Below are 20,033 nucleotides of genomic sequence, written 5' to 3'. Positions count from 1 at the left end.
ACAGTACATATTCAAAAATGAGTGGTTTTACATTTTCTTAAAGTACCAACTCTCTTAACCACAGGCATGCATGCACACATTCAAAAACACATCCATAAACATGCACGCATATACAGGTGAGAAAAGAAAATCTTATAAAAGGCACAATATAAAACATAGAAGTAGAATTTTACATTTCTCTTATGACAAGTATACTTCCTTTCTCACATATGTTCATAAACACACACAATTACATGCACACACACATCACGCACAATTGTTCTATAGTTTTTTCTCATAAATTTTAAAGTTCAACAACTGTTCCTTATTAATTCTAGAACACTTTCAGTATGATAACAGAAGTTCAGTTCTAGTTGATGTGTTCCAGTACAATTCTAGAAAAGTTCCGAAGGTTAACTTCAAATATTTAAGTCTGAAACCAACTTTCTAGAAAACAAATTCCCATGCAGACAGCCAGTATTCAAGTACTGAGCATAGTTAATAATAATACATAACAAATTAACAAGTGTTGTAAATTTGTTATTTATTATACTATGCTCAGTACTGTTGAACACGGACTTAATTCAATTATCCAAGTTTCAAATTCCTAAATTTAAAAAAAACAAATAAATTAAGACAAAAAACAAACACAAAATACAATTCACAAAATAAACAACTGGTCTTTTTTATACAAGAAGTAACCAAAATAAAACATGTCACCAGCCACAGACTGCCAGGCTTAACACAGAGGCTTAGAGTTTTTAAAAATGTTTGTCCAGGTCTTCCACTGCCATTTTCCTTTTCTTCTGAGAATATTGAACACCAGCCACTGCCTCCGGGTCCTTTTTGGTATGAGGTACATTGTATACTGCTCACATGTGCTCTACAGAATAAAAAATCATAAAAATGTCTAAAGCAAAGAGTTATTTACATTCAAACTATAACAAGAGATTGCAAAGCAATATGGTCCCCTACCTGTTAAACTTCACTATTTTAAGTTTGTTAAATATATTTGTTGCCATAGCAACCAGAATTCTTGCATTATAAACAACATGAAATGACGTGCAAAATGTCCTTATTGTCATCTGTTCATGTTTCAAGTTTCATGAAAAAATACTTAGAACGTTTAAAGTTATCCCAGGATCCAGAAAAGTGTAACTGACTTAGATCAATATATTGAATTCCAAAAAGACAAAATACTTTCAGGTGGTTAACATTAAATAACTTATCTAGCCAAGGGCATGACAATATTTACCATGAATTTGTGGCCCTGTAAGTCCTCTAGGTAAATGCGCTTAAAGAGCCGCTTTGCTGTTGGATTATTTCCCTGCCAAACTCTGCAGTATCTTCCATCAACTGGTCAATGGTAATTAAAGCACATAATGAAAATGTATAGGGAACGTAATTCACGAATTGTTTTAAATATTAAGTTATTAAATGGTCTTTAGAAAGAGAACTAAAAACGAAGTGAATACATCGCAAAGCACTAAGCATAACTTAATTTGTTGGTATGATTAGTACAAATTTATTATTGCTATAATTAGAATGATGTGTAATTCTATTGGTATGAAAATGCACACTCAGATACCTAAAAACCAATTCCATTGGTTTAATTTTTTATTTACAAGCAAAAACGTTGAATTGATATCCCCCGCCAACATGCTTCTGGACACATAAGTATTATATTTGACACTGAAACAAGCATTTTTTAAAGATACAAAGGGCCATAACCCCGTTTTTAACAGATGGTGTACAATTCCATTTGGCGTGCATCATCCTCTTATCCATATATATACTCGAACCAGGTTTCAATGAAATCCGCCAAAGCACTTCCAGGATATGGCCTTGGACACACAAAAAGCATTTTTTCAAGATACAAAGGGCCATAACTCTGTTATTAACTAATGGTGTACAATGCCATTTGGCATGCATCATCCTCTTATCCATATACATACTCATACCAAGTTTCAGTGAAATCTGCCAAAGCACTTCCAAGATATGGCTATGGACGGATGGAAAGACGGACAGACGGACGGACGGACAGACAACGCCAAAACAATATCCCTGCGCCTATGGCGGGGGATAATAATAAACATTAACACCATTAATGAGCATTGAGTGCTCAACATGCTCAGTAAAAAACTTCCTTAGCCTGCAGTTCCATAACCTTGCATGATAAAATTCCGATACTATATTCAACGTTATTAATTTCTCCACATAGGTCTTATTACTTCCTTTTTCAACCTGCAAACTCCACTAAGTGAAAATTTGGGTGACAGCTGCTTTTAAACTAATATTTGCCATACTAAAACCTCAAATATCACATAAAAAGGTCTACAATAATGTCATAAGAAGATTAAATTTAAAGGAATATTTAGAAATAATAAAAATCACAAACCTTCAGTTGTTGTTCCATATTTCATGTCACTTTCCAAATGATATAAATACATAAGTATTTTAAGAAAGTGTTTTTAATGGAAAAACTAATGAACTCTTCTGTTTGTTAAATGTCTTTAACTTTATTTTAACAAGTTAAACCAGTACATTGTCCACCATGTTTCATGTTTCAATCTAACAGGTAAACTTTCTGTATTTGAATTCAGCCAATTAGAAAAGGCTGTTATATCTTATAACCAATAGATTTGCAGCAAACATACCCAACATCTGATGTACAACACATGCTTGGCTTATTAGATAGATTGTTATTTGACAACCTGGACTGGCTGAGTTTGATATTGAGAAAAAACAGTGTGTATACCACTTGGACAGGGTTAAGGAATTTAAACTTGTAGAAATTGCTTTGAAAGTAACAACTAATCCTACTTCTGCAGAACTACTACTTTAATTACTACAGCATCAACAACACCACCACCAACAACAACAGCAACAATAACAGCAGCAACAACAACAGCAGCAACAACAACAGCAGCAACAACAACAGCAGCAACAACAACAGCAGCAACAGCAGCAGCAACAACTGCTACTACAGCAACAACTGCTACTACTGCTGCTACTTCTATTGCTACTACTATTGCTACAGAAACTGTTTATGCTACTACTTCTACTACTACTACTACCACCACAACCTCTACTGATATAAAAAACACTACTGCTACTACATCAATTACTACAACAACAACACCTACTACAACAACAACAACTACTACTACTAATACAGCTACTACATCTACAACTACTACTACTACTGCTGCTGCTGCTGTCGCTACTATGAAGTCTATTTGGCTATTTGTAAATGTAAGGTGTTCTATATGCGTTCTTATTCCCCATAAGAACTTTTGTAGAACTTACGGGTTCTTAAAGCGTTCTAGATGTGTTCTAGAACTACATTTTAAAACATTTTTAGAAATTTTTGACCATATTTTGTCCTTGAAATGTTCTAATAAGGTTCTTGAAATTATTGGAACAGTTTCAGTCCTAAGCCATTTTCCACAAATGTTCTGGATTTATTCTAAAAAAACTGTTTTGGAACAATTCCAGAACATACGTTTTGTACACAAATATGGAACAGTTCCAGAACTGTTCCATTTTCTAGAACAAATTTATAATTATCTTTATTGCATTTTCTTTTAAATACAAAATACATGATGCAAATAAATTCATACATGTACAATGTATTAAACTACAAATACATTTCAGACAACCAGCGAAAATTTTCTAAGTTATTTTCCATTGATTTCCATCCAAGAAAATGTATAAGTTATTTTCCATAACGATTTCCGTTGAAAAAAATGGCTTAGTCCAACTTTCCATGGGGTTTTCCATACATTCCGTGGAAATGCATGGAATTTTAGTCGAGATTCCGTGGAATTCCATAACAGCTTCAGATGGAAAATTGGCAAGTGGATGGAATTCCATCAAATTCCATGGATTTCCATTGATTTCCGTAGAATTCCATAATATTTTCTATGGAATTCCATAGAAAAGTGCTAATGACTATGGCAGATCTAAAGACGGGTCCTTAGAATAAGTTAAATCTTGTAAACACTTTAGAGGCCACATTTACTGTCCAATCTTCATGAAACTTGGTCAGAAGATTTATCCCGACAATATCTTGGAAGAGTTTAAAAATGATGCTGGTTGGTTGAAAGACATGGCTGCCAGGGGGGCAGGGCATTTTTCCTTATATGGCTATAGTAAAACTTTGTTAACACTGTAGAGGCCACATTTATTTTCTGATCTTCATGAAACTTGGTCAGAAGATTTGTCCCAATAATATCTTGTTTTCTCAGGTGAGCGACTTTGGGCCTTTCATGCCCTCTTATTTAATTGCACTCCTCTTTATTTAGTTGTTCACTCCTCTTTTTTCTATCTGGCCGCGAGTTAGTAAGTTGTGGCCTTGAATTACTAAAGCGAGGCCACGAGAAAAAAGAGGAGTGCAATTAAAAAAAAAGGAGTGAATGGCACCTCTATGCCACCGTAGTCACTAGTGTGGTCATTTCGACGGGGAATGACTTCATCAGTATTTTATCTGAAGATATGAATATAGCCTGTCATTTTGCCCTATCTAAAATAAACACTTTTTAAGCATTGCTCTGATTTGTATGTGAATTATCTGCCAATCTTAGTATCAGTACTTGTATCCATCTTTAGCATTTTTATTTGTGATGGCTTAATTTGCAAACAGTGGGTTAAACTACAATTTTTAACCAGGTTTTCCGAAGGAAAAAACTGGTTATTAGATTGGCGAATGCGGGCGGGCTGGCGGGCGGGCGGAACAAGCTTGTCCAACCCTTACTATGTCGTTCATTGTCAGATTTTAAAATCATTTGGCACATTTGTTCACCATCATTGGACGGTGTGTCGCGCGAAATAATTACGTCGATATCTCCAAGGTCAAGGTCACACTTTGAGTTCAAAGGTCAAAAATGGCCATAAATGAGCTTGTCCTGGCCATAACTATGTCATTCATTGTGAGATTTTAAAATCATTTGGCACATTTGTTCACCATCATGGGACGGTGTGTCGCACGAAAGAATCACGTCAATATCTCCAATGTCAAGGTCGCCACGACTAAAAATAGATTAAAAAAAAAAAAAAACTTACAAAGGGGGTTAATTTTGTTTGTTCATTTCAAAAGTTCAGTTTGAGTTTTCTCCCTTTATCAGATTTTTTTTCACAATGAAAACCTGGTTTTATGACAATTTTGTCCCTTGTTAATTTATGTACTTCAAAACACGGAACAGAAATTGGTGAGATGCATATGAGTATTCAAGGTGTTTAAGACAGAACGTTTAAACTCCATGGTGCGAGTAAATGTCCTAATTTGAGACACATTTAACTCTGGAGGGGACACTTGTTTTAAATTAAGTGAAATTCAGAGTTTTTATGCTTGCAAGTTTCTCAAATCATTTGTGAAATAAACAATTTGTTCAACGCATGTAAGAAATTTTCAAAACATAGAATAAAAATTGACATAAAGGTAATTCAGACCATTTGTATCTACATATTTAAGAGTGTGCTTGTTAAATGGATATCATGTTTAACTTTTCCCACTTACATACGTATTTTCACTCATTTGTAGTCCCTTAGAAAGTTACATTTAATTTAAGACTTTTCTAACTAGATTTAAGTTTTTAAGGCTTCATCTCCAAACCTTAGATATTGATGAGCAGCAAACAGCATAAAACCTGAACAGACTGGTTTTATGCTATTTGTACATAGCCATTTTAACTTTGCTTCTAAGTGGGAAAGGGTTTAACTCTGTTTTCAGAAAATGGTTTGTCCGTGTGTTATCAGCCAAACTTTAAGCCAACTATTATATACCAGGTGATTTTGTAACTTTACTTTGGACTTTGTATTTATGGGTGTATGTGAAGAGAGTTGTCAGCTTAAACAGCCAATTTATATTTCAGCTTTTGCAAAGTTGAAGTTTAGTACTGGGAATAATATTATTATTCTAATATTAATATTCTTATTAAAACTGTGAGTGTTTCTCATGAATAAATACTCATCCTTTTGACTGTCAAGGGATTGCAATGATGGTGAATACATAGCTTTTCATTAATCAACAGTTCACAACATCTGTTGCAATATGGCAACTTCTGTAGGTTCAATTCATAACAGTTCAGATTTAGTGAAGGATTATGTTTGTGATGCTTGCGAAAGTAAAAATATTGAAGAAAGTGCCGATTATTTTTGTACAACATGTTTGAAGCTTTTCTGCAGAAAATGTATTTATCAGCATGATCAATTATATGCAAATCATTCCAAATATGGAAGAGGAGAAACAAATAAATGGCCTCTCACTAAGACAATGGAGGATTTGCTACTGAAATGTGATGTCCACAATGACAAGATACTGGAATTTTTCTGTCAGGACCACAGTCAGCTGTGTTGCACTGCTTGTGTGTTACTGAATCACAGGTAAGTTACAAACTGTCATGGAATAGATGGGAAAACCCCTTCAATCCCATATATTACAAACAAAGCTGGTTCATTTAAAATTCTACCACAATCACGTTTCATATGAAAAGTAATTTAATGAATCTACCATTGACACTTAAAATATATTAGCCTTGTTTGTACTGTTTCAGTGGGTATTTCCAAAGTCTAGCACAATCCCTGATAAGTTTATTGTTTGTTAGTTACTTAGGTTATAGAAGATTTGCTGCTTTCACTGGAATAAATCAAATATCTGTCCTTATGTTCATTCTCCACCTGCATTTCACAGTTGTTGTTTTTTTAACAGTACTGGTAAGCGAGTATTTCTCGGACGAATGTTACGTTTTTTATTTAATAACTTTCAAAATAATGCACAATATTTTATAAAAAATTTACTGATACATCCTGGGTTTGTTTTCTACAAGCGAATGTAAACAAAACATTTGTTGATGTGCGCTTGCGTATGTACGAGGGCCGTATATGGGGTCATTAAAGGGAGGTAATTTTCCACTTAACAGAAGTGTTTACCGGACATTTATATAAATTGAGTATTTTGAAACAAGTAAGAGTTTAAATAAAACTTTTCTTAACATAAACATTAAAATGACGTAAATACATTAATTTGATAGTGAAATATGTCACTTTCTGAGTGTGTAAATAGATTAATAATTTGTTTCCAATATCAGTTCGAACAAATATCTATAAATTAGCATGTTTATTTACATGTATAGATCTTTGTGGAAAGAAGAATATTATTTTTCAAAAAGAAAATCCAAACAGTGAATTTATAATTTTAAATGAGATTTGTTTTTATTTTATTTAATTGTTTACTTAGTACATTTTGTGAGCAATTCCGATATATGTATACAGTAAATTTTGTGGAATTGTAATGTAAAAAATCTATAATTTACATAATGTGTGCGTGTTCAACACAGTAGTTTTTGGTAAAATAAGAGATTGGAATACAATTACTTGTGACCTGCTCTATAACAGTAAATGAACGAAAATCTCAAGTACACAGTTCGGGTTTCAGTAAGGGATTTCTTATGAGCATGCGCAGGCTATTAATATCCCCTGCCAGGAGGTCGCATTACATTCCGACAAAATGTGAAAACATCACACTTGTTTAACTTTAATACGAGCATTTTACAAATTTATGCCGTCAACTTCAAGAAAACAAACATCTGTAAGTATCTGACAAAGCAAATTGCGTTGCAGCGTTACAATACACGAAATAAATAGAACATGCGGTAAATACTGCTGTCCGACAAATTCTGGCTAACCAGTTATTCTTAACTGTGAGTGTGAAATTGTTGATGGTTGTAATGTTTGAAAACAGTCTACAGTACATATTATTTAAGATATTTTGTATCTAGGTAGCTTACAAGCTAATCTAGTATTGGATTACAATTGGCGCGAGTTGGGTCAAGGTCGATACCACTAAAAATAAAAAAGTTAATATGATATAATTAACATTGGATTGATCTATTTTGCTGTAAGGTTGTGTGCTGAAAGTGAACATTCAGACCTTGCCAGGGATAGTCTTTGGAACCAGTCGGTTGAAGGTCGCTGTTATAAAATTAAAAAAAATAACTTCTCTAAATAACTTCACATTGCTTTTAGATAGTGTGCTGAAATTTATTTTTCGCAGTTAAGGCCGAATCACTGAAAATGTACATTTCACGTTCAAAGTGGAGTTTCAAATTTAGACTCAAACGTTCGTCAAGACTAATGCCTGTTTTGAATATTGTACATTTTTGATAATTTTCTTGTTATATTTAAATAAGATATGTAATATGTTTAAAATGCATTAAAATGATACATGTGGAAATTATAATTCACATTTCTGTTTCAGAAATACATAAAAATGATACATGTGTAAATTATAATTCATGTTTTTTGTTTCAGACAGTGCACCAATATGACTCTAATTTGTGAATCTGTCAAGAAGATGTCATTGGATATGAAACATTTGTCAATCAATCTTCATTCTATTCTTGGTGAGATAAATAAGTTTAAGAGTTCACAAGAGACCAGCATTCAGTTCGTGGAGGCATCATATAATGAAAAAATGCAAGAAATCAGAGAACAGCGTAAGAAATTAAATGCCGCTTTGGATGAGCTAGAAAATGCAACCTTGAAAGAACTGGACGAAATTAGGACCACATTGCAAACTTCCCTCAAGAAAGACATGGCCAACTGCAACAGACTGAAGGATGAACTGAAACAACTCAGTGAAGCTGTAAATGTCCTTTGTGAGAAAAGCAAAAAAGAAATCGAGTTCATAGCTAGCCGAAAAAGTCTAGACAAAATACAAGAGTCTAAGACTTATCTAAAGGAGAACCCCGTGAAGCTGCAGAGCTCAATAATATATAAGGCAAATATTGATATTGAGAGGTTCCTGTCTCAACATGAAAGTCTGGGGAGGATTGTAGATGGTATGCAGTCTCTCACACTTAAGATAAATCCAGAACAGCTTTTGACTGTGAAGAGAAACTCTAGGTATATTGTGAAAATGTCAAGTGACACCAGTCAGATTTTCAGCATCTATGGCATTTGCTGCCTGCCTAGTGGACAGGTCATTGTTACAGATGTAAAAAATAAAAATGTGAAGCTGTTGGACAAGCACAACAATGTGTGCAGTCACTGTGAGTGTGATTATCCATCGGGCATTTGCCAAATCACATCCAGTGAGGTGGCTGTAGCTGTCCATTCAGGAGTGCAGTTTATATCTGTCAGCAATGGGAAGCTGGTGACTGGGAGGAAGGTCCAGTTTCCGCATGCTGCCTATGGTATTGCCTTCCATCAAGGGGCCTTGTATGTCACCTCTGGCACTGCCCTGTACCTCTACACTCTGACAGGATCACTTGTGAAAAAGCTGTATGAGGATACACATGGCGATTTAACAGGTAAATGTTGTTTGTTTTGCTTGTTTTTAACAAAAAATATCTCTATTATTGATATTTTTAATCACTTATTATTTTAAAAATCTGTTTCCTAAGTTAAATGCTAGTAGGGAACAATATTGATAATGCATATATTATAATTCTGATCTACTTATATAAAGCATGTTCCATGTTTTTCAGTGTGGCAATGTGCAGTGAGTCCTTCTGGGGACAAGATCTATGTCACCAACCAGGACCAGCACAAGCTTATCACTCTGGCCACAGACGGCACCCTGATATCCACCTTCACGGACCCTGAACTAAAAGACCCACGAGGTATACATGTCACACCTGCAGGACATGTGCTTGTTGTTGGATTCGACTCCCATACTGTCATGCAGGTAGATGGTGAAGGAAGAAAGAAACTGGGGACTCTGGCTAAACAGAAAGATGGACTCCAATCCCCACTGTCTGTCTGCTGCAACACCAACACTCACCAGATCATTGTGGGGCAATGTAATAACAATACAATCTGTGTTATGGAATTACAATAGCTCTTCCATCACTACCATTAGGAGAATCACTGAGTAGGCAAGGCAGTGCCTTACAAACAATACTTTTCAAAGGTTTTTCCTAAGAATTTGTTTGTTAGAACACAAATGTTTGTTAAGGAACAAACAATAATATTGATAAATGGTAATACATGTACTGATATTATGTTTGGTAATTGTTTTGATGTTAATATTTGATTTTAAGCTTGGCTGTTTTCGGAGAAAACCTGAGGTATTGTCATAGCCAGTTTTCCGTCCGGCGTCTGCTTTCCGCCATCAGCATCGTGCTAAAATTTTGACATTTGGCTCTTAAATTCAAGTGCGTCCGCCTACAACTTTGAAACTTCATATGTAGATGCACCTTGATGAGTTCTACACCCCACACACATTTTTGGGTCAATAGGTCAAAGGTCAAGGTCACTGTGACCTCTAAAAAAAATAATTCTGACAAGCTTTCATTTATTAGCTCATCTATTTTTTGAAAAAACAAATTATGAGCTATTGTCATCACCTTGGCGTCGGCGTTGGCGTCCAGTTAAGTTTTGCGTTTAGGTCCATTTTTTTCAGTAAGTATCAATGCTTTTGCATTCAAACTTGGTACACTTACTTACTATCATGAGGGGACTGGGCAGGCAAAGTTAGATAACTCTGGCATGCATTTTGACATAATTATGTGCCCTTTTTATACTTAGAAAATTGAAAATTTTGGTTAAGTTTTGTGTTTAGGTCCATTTCATTCCTTAAGTATCAAAGCTATTGCTTTCATACTTGCAACACTTACTAACTATCATAAGGGGACTGGGCAGGCAAAGTTATGTAACTCTAACTAGCATTTTGACAGAATTATGTGACCTTTTTATACTTAGAAAATTGAAAATTTGGTTAAGTTTTATGTGCAGGTCCACTTTATTCCTACAGTATCAAAGCTATTGCTTTCATACTTGCAACACTTATTAACTATCATAAGGAGACTGTGCAGGCAAAGTTATGTCACTCTGACTGGCATTTGGACGGAATTATGGGCCCTTTATACTTAGAAAATTGAAAATTTGGTTAAGTTTTGTGTTTTGGTCCGCTTTACCCCTAAAGTATCATAGATATTGCTTTCATACTTGGAACACTCGCAAACTATCATAAGGGGACAGTTAAAGGACAAGTTGCATAACTCTGGTTGTCATTTTTACGGAATTATGGCCCTTTTTTGACTTAGTAACTTTGAATATATGGTTAAATTTTGTGTTTAGATCCACTTTACTTCTAAAGTATCAAGGTTATTGCTTTCAAACTTCAAATTTTTTCATGCTATCATGAGGTTACTGTACCTGGCAATTTGAATTTTACCTTGACCTTTGAATGACCTTGACTCTCAAGGTCAAATTATTAAATTTTGCTAAAATTGCCATAACTTCTTTATTTATGATTAGATTTGATTGATACTTTGACAAAACTACTCTTACCTGACATACCACAATAGACACCACCCAAACCATCCCCCGTGCCCTCCCCCCCCGAACCCCCCCCCTATTTTTTTTTTTAAGACCACCACACCCTCACATTATACCCCCCCCCCCACCCCACCCCACCCCAATTTATTTTTTTTGAAATGGTTAAAAAACACAAATATTTATTTTTATTATTATGCCCCCCTTCGAAGAAGAGGGGGTATATTGCTTTGCTCATGTCAGTCGGTCGGTCGGTAGGTCGGTCGGTCCGTCCGTCCACCAGATGATTGTCAGACGATAACTCAAGAACGCTTGGAACGCATGAAACTTCATAGGTACGTTGATCATAACTCGCAGATGACCCCTATTGATTTTGAGGTCACTAGGTCAAAGGTCAAGGTCACGGTGACCCGAAATAGTAAAATGGTTTCCGGATGATAACTCAAGAACACATACGCCTAGGATCATGAAACTTCTTGGGTAGATTGATCATGACTCGCAGATGACCCCTATTGAATTTGAGGTCACTAGGTCAAAGGTCACGGTGATTCGAAATAGTAAAATGGTTTCCGGATGAAAACTCAAGAACGCATACGCTTAGGATCATGAAACTTCATGTGTAGATTGATCATGACTCGCAGATGATCCCTATTGATTTTCAGGTCACTAGGTCAAAGGTCAAGGTCACGGTGACCCGAAATAGTAAAATGGTTTCCGGATGATAACTCAAGAACGCATACGCCTAGGATCTTGAAACTTTATGGGTAGATTGATCATAACTCGCAGATGACCCCTATTGATTTTCAGGTCACTAGGTCAAAGGTCAAGGTCACGGTGACCCGAATATAGTAAAATGGTTTCCGGATTATAACTCAAGAACGCATACGCCTAGGATCATGAAACTTCATGGGTAGATTGATCATGGCTCGCAGATGACCCCTATTGATTTTGAGGTCACTAGGTCAAAGGTCAAGGTCACGGTGACCCGTAATAGTAAAATGGTTTCCGGATGATAACTCAAGAACGCATACGCCTAGGATCATGAAACTTCTTGGGTAGATTGATCATGACTCGCAGATGACCCCTATTGAATTTTAGGTCAAAGGTCAAGGTCACGGTGACTCGAAATAATAAAATGGTTTCCGGATGATAACTCAAGAACGCATACGCCTAGGATCATGAAACTTTATGGGTAGATTGATCATGACTCGCAGATGACCCCTAGTGGGATTTATTTCCAATGTGTTTAACCATGTATATGTTGTGTGGGGAATTTTATTTCATCAGGTTGGTGGCAACCCTGATAAACTACATAGCAACTTCATATTTGGCTTACAGGGGGGGCATTGTGTTTCTCAAAGAAATCTTTTTTTTTTAAATCTAATAAATTACAACTGAGCTATCCTGCCAAGCATGCTAATATACTTATTCCCAAAATTAGTCAGTGAAAACCAAGATTTGGTCAGGGAAGAGTCAGTGAAAAGTCAGGGAATTTTATTTCATCAGGTTGGTGGCAACCCTGATAAACTACATAGCAACTTTATATTTAGCTTACTGGGGGGCATTGTGTTTCTCAAAGAAATCTTGTTTTATTTTTTAAATACCGTCCAACCATCGCACCCAAGAATTCCCCTCCCCCCCCACCACTCTTCACTCCACCTTTCCCTCCTTTGTGATTTAAATTGAGAGTCCCTTCACCTTTAAAAAGAAAATAGATGAGCTGTCTGCACCCGCAAGGCGGTGCTCTTGTTCAAATCTGCACCCGCAGCCGAGCGTTGTCTACCGTTTAGCGGTGCTCTTGTTTGTATATACTGATGAAAATGTGTTTAATTATCCATTAGAAATGTTTGAGGGATGAATATGTTTCCGTTATTTTTCCTTTTTATCCCCCACTGAAGGCACTGGGATATAGTGTTGCTGTTGTCCATCCCTCAGTTTGTCTATCCACCTGTCACAAACGTGTTAACTTATCTCAGCAACTACAAGATAGCAACATAAAACATCTAAACCCATTTATGCCTAGCGTCCTGAAAAAAGAACATTGCAAACAGCGTAGACCCAGATGAGACGCCGCATAATGCGGCATCTCATCAGGGTCTACACTGTTTGCTTAAACAAAATTCTGTAAGAAATATTCTAAAAATAGAAATAAATAAACCAGACATCCCTAATTTTGGAAATAAATTGATCCAATTTTGAAGGATGGGATAGTCCACTGGGCATAAATGGGTTAATGTATTAGGAAAGATATCAAGGAGGAGAAGTGCCCTGCACATAATCCATAACCCTATGCTTTGTTATTGTATTACTTAACCCATTTATGCCTAGCGTCTAGAAAAAAGGCCTTGGCAAACAGCGTAGACCCAGATGAGACGCCGCATGATGCGGCGTCTCATCAGGGTCTGCGCTGTTTGCTTACATGAATTTCTGTAAGAAATATTCTAAATATAGAAATAAGTATACTAGACATTTCTAGTTTTGAAATAAATTGATCCAATTTAGAAGGATGTGAGAGTCCACTAGGCATAAATGGGTTAAAACAATTGAACTTCATTTTGGATTTTGTAATGCGGATTGTTTTTTTAGGTTTCATGAAACCTTTATTAAAGAGTATCAATGAATGATTCTATAAGAAGTAGTGTACAGAGTTTCACATTACAATCTTGGATAATTTACCCATCCATTAACAACTATTTTGCAGGGATATCAGTTCAACAAATTTGCTTGTTTTTAATGAAACTAATTGAATATGTTTTATATCGCATTTTCCGATGTATACCTTTGTTAGCGTATAAGAGTAATTATACTACACAACTTATGTTTGCGAAGAATACAAAACTATGAAATTCAATAAAAAGTAAATTTTATAACAATAAGTTGAAAGTGTTTGATTGACAATTGAACAACTTAAGGTTTATATATTTATAATGTGGTTGAAATATGACCCACCAACATTTATTTTAATAATATAGGCCCTCTTTGATTTGACTTTTTGCAAAAATATTCATGTATTGCTGCTAATTGCCATTATCCTGTAATAGTTAAAAGGTATGTTTTTCAGAACAGATTGAAATGTGAAACTATGGAATGTGAAAACAAATCGCAGTTTATTTACAAGTTGCACACTGTTACAACAGTTTTTATTGTGTTAAAGGGTTGTTATCTCACTAGAGTACATATCATCGTAGTCATCATATTTGTTTTCAGAACAACAATTTACTAGGTAGATTTTGAAAGTTTTGCCCAGGCATCTTCGTTTAATGGTCACTGTCGGTATGTGTGGAAAGCTAGATATAGCAGTCAAATTGTGAAGTGTGTGCATGCATCCGGACTTTACATTTCCGGACTGAAAATTTTGTCATTGTTGTACAATTTAAAAATAACTTGCGACAAATGTTCTTCATCATATACGATATTTAACACCAATCACACTGCCTAAAAGGTCAAGGTTAAACTTGGATGTCAAAGCTCAAATTTGACTATTAAACAGCCTGTCTGGACATTCAATTGTAAAATAAATTACCGCAAATGTCCACCATGATGAGATAGAATGCTGTGTGTAGCACCCTTCTCCCTATATTCATGGTCAAGATATCACACTTTTAGGTCAAAAGTCGTATTTGGCCATACAGCAGCCTGTCTGGACTGTCCACCATGATGAGAAAGCATGATGTGTGAAGCACCCTTCCCCTATATCATTGGTCAAGATATAACACTTTGAGGTCAAAAGTCACATTGGGCCATACAACAGCCTGTCTGGACTGTGACTTCATCATGCATCATGCAATTTTATAATAATGTATTGCAAATGTTCACTGTGTGGAGACGGCATGTCACTTGTAACAATCTTCACCCTACTTTTAAATTAAATTAAAGGGGAAAGCATATCATGTTACTTCATCTTCTCCTTACTTCTTAGGTCAATGTTAAATTAATTAGAGAATAAAATTAGCCATTGAGCAAATTTATCCAGAATGTAACTTTATCATTCATAGTGCACTTAAAAAAATCACCTGAAATTTTCACCATGTCCTGATTGCTTGTCACCTTTATTATCTTTCTCATAGCTCAAAGGCCAAGGTCATTCTTTAAGTCAAATTATGGTATCATGCAGTTTGTTGGGACTGTAACTGACTCATTTAATATGCTTTTTCTAAATGATTTAACCTCAAATGTTCACCGTCAGGAGATGTGTCACGCTCAAGTCATGTGTCCCTTGGGCAAAGGTCAAGGCCACACTAAAGGTTAAAGATAAAATATGTGTAGGGTTTAGGTAGTGAAATTATTGCAAAAAAACCTACTTTTATCTAGTTGATACTATAGCGGCCACATTTTTCATCCAATCTTGAGAAAACTTGGTAAGAATGTTATCTTACCACATTTATGACTCAACTGTTATGAAACATGGTCCAAATGTTGATTCTGACATTAACCCATTTATGCCTAGCGTCCTGAAAAAAGGACATTGCAAACAGCGTAGACCCAAATGAGACGCCGCATAATGCGGTGTCTCATCTGGGTCTGCGCTGTTTGCTTAAAGGAATTTCTGTAAGAAATATTCTAAATATAGAAAAAAGTATATTAGACATCCCTAATTTTATAAATACATTGATATAACTTAGAAGGATGGGAGAGTCCACTGGGCATAAATGGGTTAATTATGCAAAGTTTGAATCTGGGTCTGTTGAGTCAAAAATTTGGTTCCTAGGTCTAATCTTAGAAAAAAAATGTTACCACTCTACAATCCACATTTATTAATCAACCTTGATAAAACTTGGTCAGAATGATTATCTTTACAAAATCCAGTCAATGTTCAATTTTAGTCACAGGGGATCAAATGTCACCAGGTAAAGTATTTGAAAATTTATGTATCATGAACCCAGGAGAGTGCTCCAGGGCAATTGTGGCCATCTTGTTAACTTTTTCTTAACTCTTTCAGTGCTGGAACCGAATTTTAAAGGCCTTTGCAAAAAGTTTGGATCCATATAAAAAGAACGTGGCGTCTCATCAAGATCCAAACTGTTTGCTATTCTTAGAGTATTCTTTGAAAAAAAAATCAAAGAAAATGCTTATTGTATCAATTAAGCAGACAACATTTTAGCAGATGACAAATTTTCCAGCATGCAAAGGGTTAGGAGGAAAATTTAAACAATCTTCTCTGAAACTGCAGGACTGCGGGGATTGGTATTTGGAATGTAACATTAAAATGTGGTACTCTACCAATTTCGTTCAAATCATGCCCCATTAATGGGGTCAAAACAGGCCTCACCCAGGTTACAAGATTTATATAGACTTATGAAGTTTATAACAAAGAAAATATTATCTGAAACCACAAGAGCCACTATTGAATATTTTTGGTGAGTAACATGGAATTACCTGACTAGCTCATTTGGTACCCTACTTCTGTGATGTTGCAGTGCTTTACCTAAGTTGTTTTCAACCAAGAAAACTAATGGGCAATTACCAGCACTTATAAGGCATTGTTGCTTAAACACAGTGTTATTGGCGTCACTCTGGAGACCGGCGACTAGTATGTAATGCATTTTTTTTTCACTTATGGGAGGAGAAGTTATTTTACGGATCAATGTATATATTTTTGTTTTAAGAATATCTTGCATAGTGGTGATTTTTTGTGTTAATTAGTGTAAATGAGTACTGCATTTGTGCCTATTACATTTATAACAACATTTATTGCCAATAGTGCAAAGCTTATTGTTTTAATTAATAACTGATCCACAACTGATCACAGGGGAAAGATCACAGGGACTGGGCAAATACCCGAAACTTTCTGGTTTTGTATAAAAACAAAACATAATCAAAATATATTTATTTTGTGTTTTTTCTAATTTGCTTATTTAGTGGAGAATCGATGTAGTACGATATTTGACAACCTATATCGCGCAAGCAAGTTTATTGAAAGGCGTAGTGGTACGAAAACGTACACTGTTTTAGTTTATTAATAGACATATAATAACGATCGCTATACACAACTTCACCAAATAGCAGTACATAAATGATGTCAGCCGGAATAGCTCAGTTGGGAGAGCGTTAGACTGAAGTAGTTTACGCAACAATCATCTAAAGGCCCCCAGTTCGATCCCGGGTTCCGGCACAAACGGAACAGTTCGGCAGCTGACAATTTTGTTCAGTCAGGTTAATAAACATAATAAAGCTTTATTTTATGTAGACATTTTAAAATCCATTACCAATACACGTGTTTTTATATTAACAAATAAATCCATGTATTTTTATGGTTGTCTATCATAGGCCCTAAGTACTATCCCTACCACATATAGAGCACGAAGCCGACACGTATTATTGATTGTAACAACGAGTTGCGATAAAGGAAGCAGCCGCTTATCAAGGAGGAGCTGTGTCCCAGCAACCCGTTTCCCTAGAGTCAAGCACTTCTCTGAGGTTTTTTTAAGAATCACATATAGAGCGCGAAGCGCGACACGTATTTCTATCCAGGTGGTATGGGCCCTTAAGCATTATCCAACCATTACGTCCATAGTTATCTTCATTAGAATTTGAGAAATTTTGAACTCGTTGTTTGAAGCCCAAAATTTTCATCTGAGTGTTCCCAAACTTGCACAGGATTTTTTTTATCAATGAGGACCTAACCCAAACTCTATATGAGCAATATCGGACCATAAGTCCAGAATTTTGTCTCTTTGAATTTAAAAATCAAAGTGAAAAACCGCTTGGTTAGGTGATTATGTCAACATTTTTCATCAGATTCTTTCCAAACTTACAGTGTCTTCATATCAATGAGCATTTTTACATCATTTAAAATGAGAAACATCGGGACAATAAGTCCAGAATTGTTTTCTATTAAATTTGACAAAATAAACTATTTCCACATGTTTAAAAGATTTCACAACTTTCGTCTGAATCTTTCCAAACTTGTTAAGTGTTTTATATCAGTATTACTCGAACCCTATTGAAAATGATGAATATTGGAGCGATAAATTTATTATGATCTTATACTTAATTTCAAAGTATTGTAAAATGCAGCTTCTTTATGCAATTTACAGTTTTCATTCAATTTTTTATTCAAACTTTTACAGTGTTTTCATATCAATGAGTACTCAACCCCTATCATAAATGAGCAACGTAAGAATAAGTTCAGAATCATTTCCCCTTGAAGTTGAGAAAAATATGAAATTACAATTACAAGATGAAGCAGATTTTTTAAAACCTACACAGTTCTGTTCCATTAATGAAAACTGCACACGGATGCCAGTAAAAAAAGGAAACCAATGTAAATAAAATGAACTATAAAATATTTGGGGGTTACAACACTAAATCATAAATATTGGTTATTTGGGAGTTATAACACGACATCATAAATAATGGTTATTTGGGGGTTATAACACAAAATTATAGATAATGGTTATACCAGTATCTTTTTCTATTTTGTTTAAAATTATCGTCCAATATATTAATATTTACTGTAGAAAAAAAATCTTTCATTTTCCATGACGCACATAATTTTATGTTACGTAAAGTATCGCTTTGTTACAATTAATTAAAGTACTCAGTGTATTATTATTGTTATTATAGATATTGTCAGAGTTCTATTCTCTCCCATCTTGTTGCTATGGTCGGTCTGTGGCTGTTTTATGGCTGTTGGGCTGGTGCCGATTTGTGGCTACATTTCAATTGTTTCATACATACTTTTGAGTTTCAGTTTTTTTGTATGGGTAGAGCAGTAACATCAGCTTGCTCTAGAACAAATGTACACGGGCCGCACTCTGTAATCAAAGTACTGAAAGTACTGGTGTGATGATGCTTTTGAAGAGGATTGATATAAAAGCATCTATTTAAGTTTATCGACATCACCACAATTGTGTGCGTGGGTACGAACATTTTGGGTAGGAAAAAAATGGGTACGAAAATTTTGGGTACAAAAATAATGCCAAAAAAAAATTAAGTATGTAAAAAGATTTGGTTACAAAAAAAAATTGGGTAGGAAAAAAATTGGGTGCGAAAAAAAATTTGGTTACAAGCAAAAATTTGGGTACAAAAAAAAAATGGGCACGAAAAAAATTGGGTACGAAAAATGTAGGGTATGAAAAAAAATTGGGGGTACGGGGAAGTAGTACCCGTGGGGAACTTGATCCTTTCAGCGAAACTGGGAGGCGGGTTACATTCTCGATCAAATATAACAACAAATATCTTTAAAAAGGTATTCAACGTGTATTTTCTGTACCACTTATCTTAAAAAACTGTCTGTTACAGTAAAACGTTTGTGGGTTATAACATTACGTTTCAGCATATAAATTCAAAACTTGACATGCTCTTTAATTACACCATGCTCTTTAATTTCACATGTATATCATACCAAACTTTATATTTCGTTGTTTCCTTTCCTAAGTTAATGATGCTATGTGTACGGACGTGATTTCACAATCCCATGTGCATGGACATATACTTTTTCTCTTTTGATTATTGTTCTTTTTCTCTAATTCAATAAGCTTTTTTGTTCGTTAAGTATGGCAATAATTTCATGATGATTCCCGATCGAAAGTGGGTATGAGCACATAGTCGTAAGAGCACTTGAATACGTGAGTTCGCCCATGAACACATGGTAAGGTTAACTAAATCTCCGCGATATGACCTAATATGTGTTTAAAACAGCAAACAATATCCAACAAACGAATGAATTGTCAAACATAGTATGTGCACTGATGTGGCTCTGTAATTTACGTTTGAAAAGTTTATTAAATATGCAAAATCAGAGAAAGCACGCAGAAGCGCAAGTATCACAG

The 20,033-nt window shown here is 35.2% G+C and overlaps 2 protein-coding genes across 2 annotated transcripts in view; both read left to right on the top strand.

Moving 5' to 3' along the window:
• LOC127838638 (potassium channel subfamily T member 2-like) overlaps window positions 1-20,033 on the top strand; it is a 149,648-nt gene that overhangs the window by 61,728 nt on the left and 67,887 nt on the right. The window lies entirely within an intron of this gene.
• LOC127838643 (uncharacterized) lies at window positions 5,793-9,983 on the top strand. The gene is made up of 3 exons (XM_052366497.1): window positions 5,793-6,363; window positions 8,290-9,290; window positions 9,468-9,983. The coding sequence occupies exons 1-3, from the start codon at window positions 6,032-6,034 to the stop codon at window positions 9,818-9,820; spliced, it is 1,686 nt and encodes a 561-aa protein (XP_052222457.1). The 5' UTR covers window positions 5,793-6,031; the 3' UTR covers window positions 9,821-9,983.

Source organism: Dreissena polymorpha, chromosome 7 (assembly GCF_020536995.1).
Source record: "Dreissena polymorpha isolate Duluth1 chromosome 7, UMN_Dpol_1.0, whole genome shotgun sequence".
NCBI classification, from domain to species: Eukaryota; Metazoa; Mollusca; class Bivalvia; order Myida; family Dreissenidae; genus Dreissena; species Dreissena polymorpha.
This window is presented reverse-complemented; position numbering and strand designations above follow the sequence as displayed.

What these genes read in the sequence shown, in the direction of transcription:
- LOC127838643 (XM_052366497.1), top strand. Translation starts at nt 6,032, where the DNA reads ATGGCAACTTCTGTAGGTTCAATTCATAACAGTTCAGATTTAGTGAAG. An exon ending in TGTGTGTTACTGAATCACAG is followed by an intron (nt 6,364 to 8,289) that starts GTAAGTTACAAA and finishes TTTTTGTTTCAG; the next exon opens with ACAGTGCACCAATATGACTC. An exon ending in TACACATGGCGATTTAACAG is followed by an intron (nt 9,291 to 9,467) that starts GTAAATGTTGTT and finishes CATGTTTTTCAG; the next exon opens with TGTGGCAATGTGCAGTGAGT.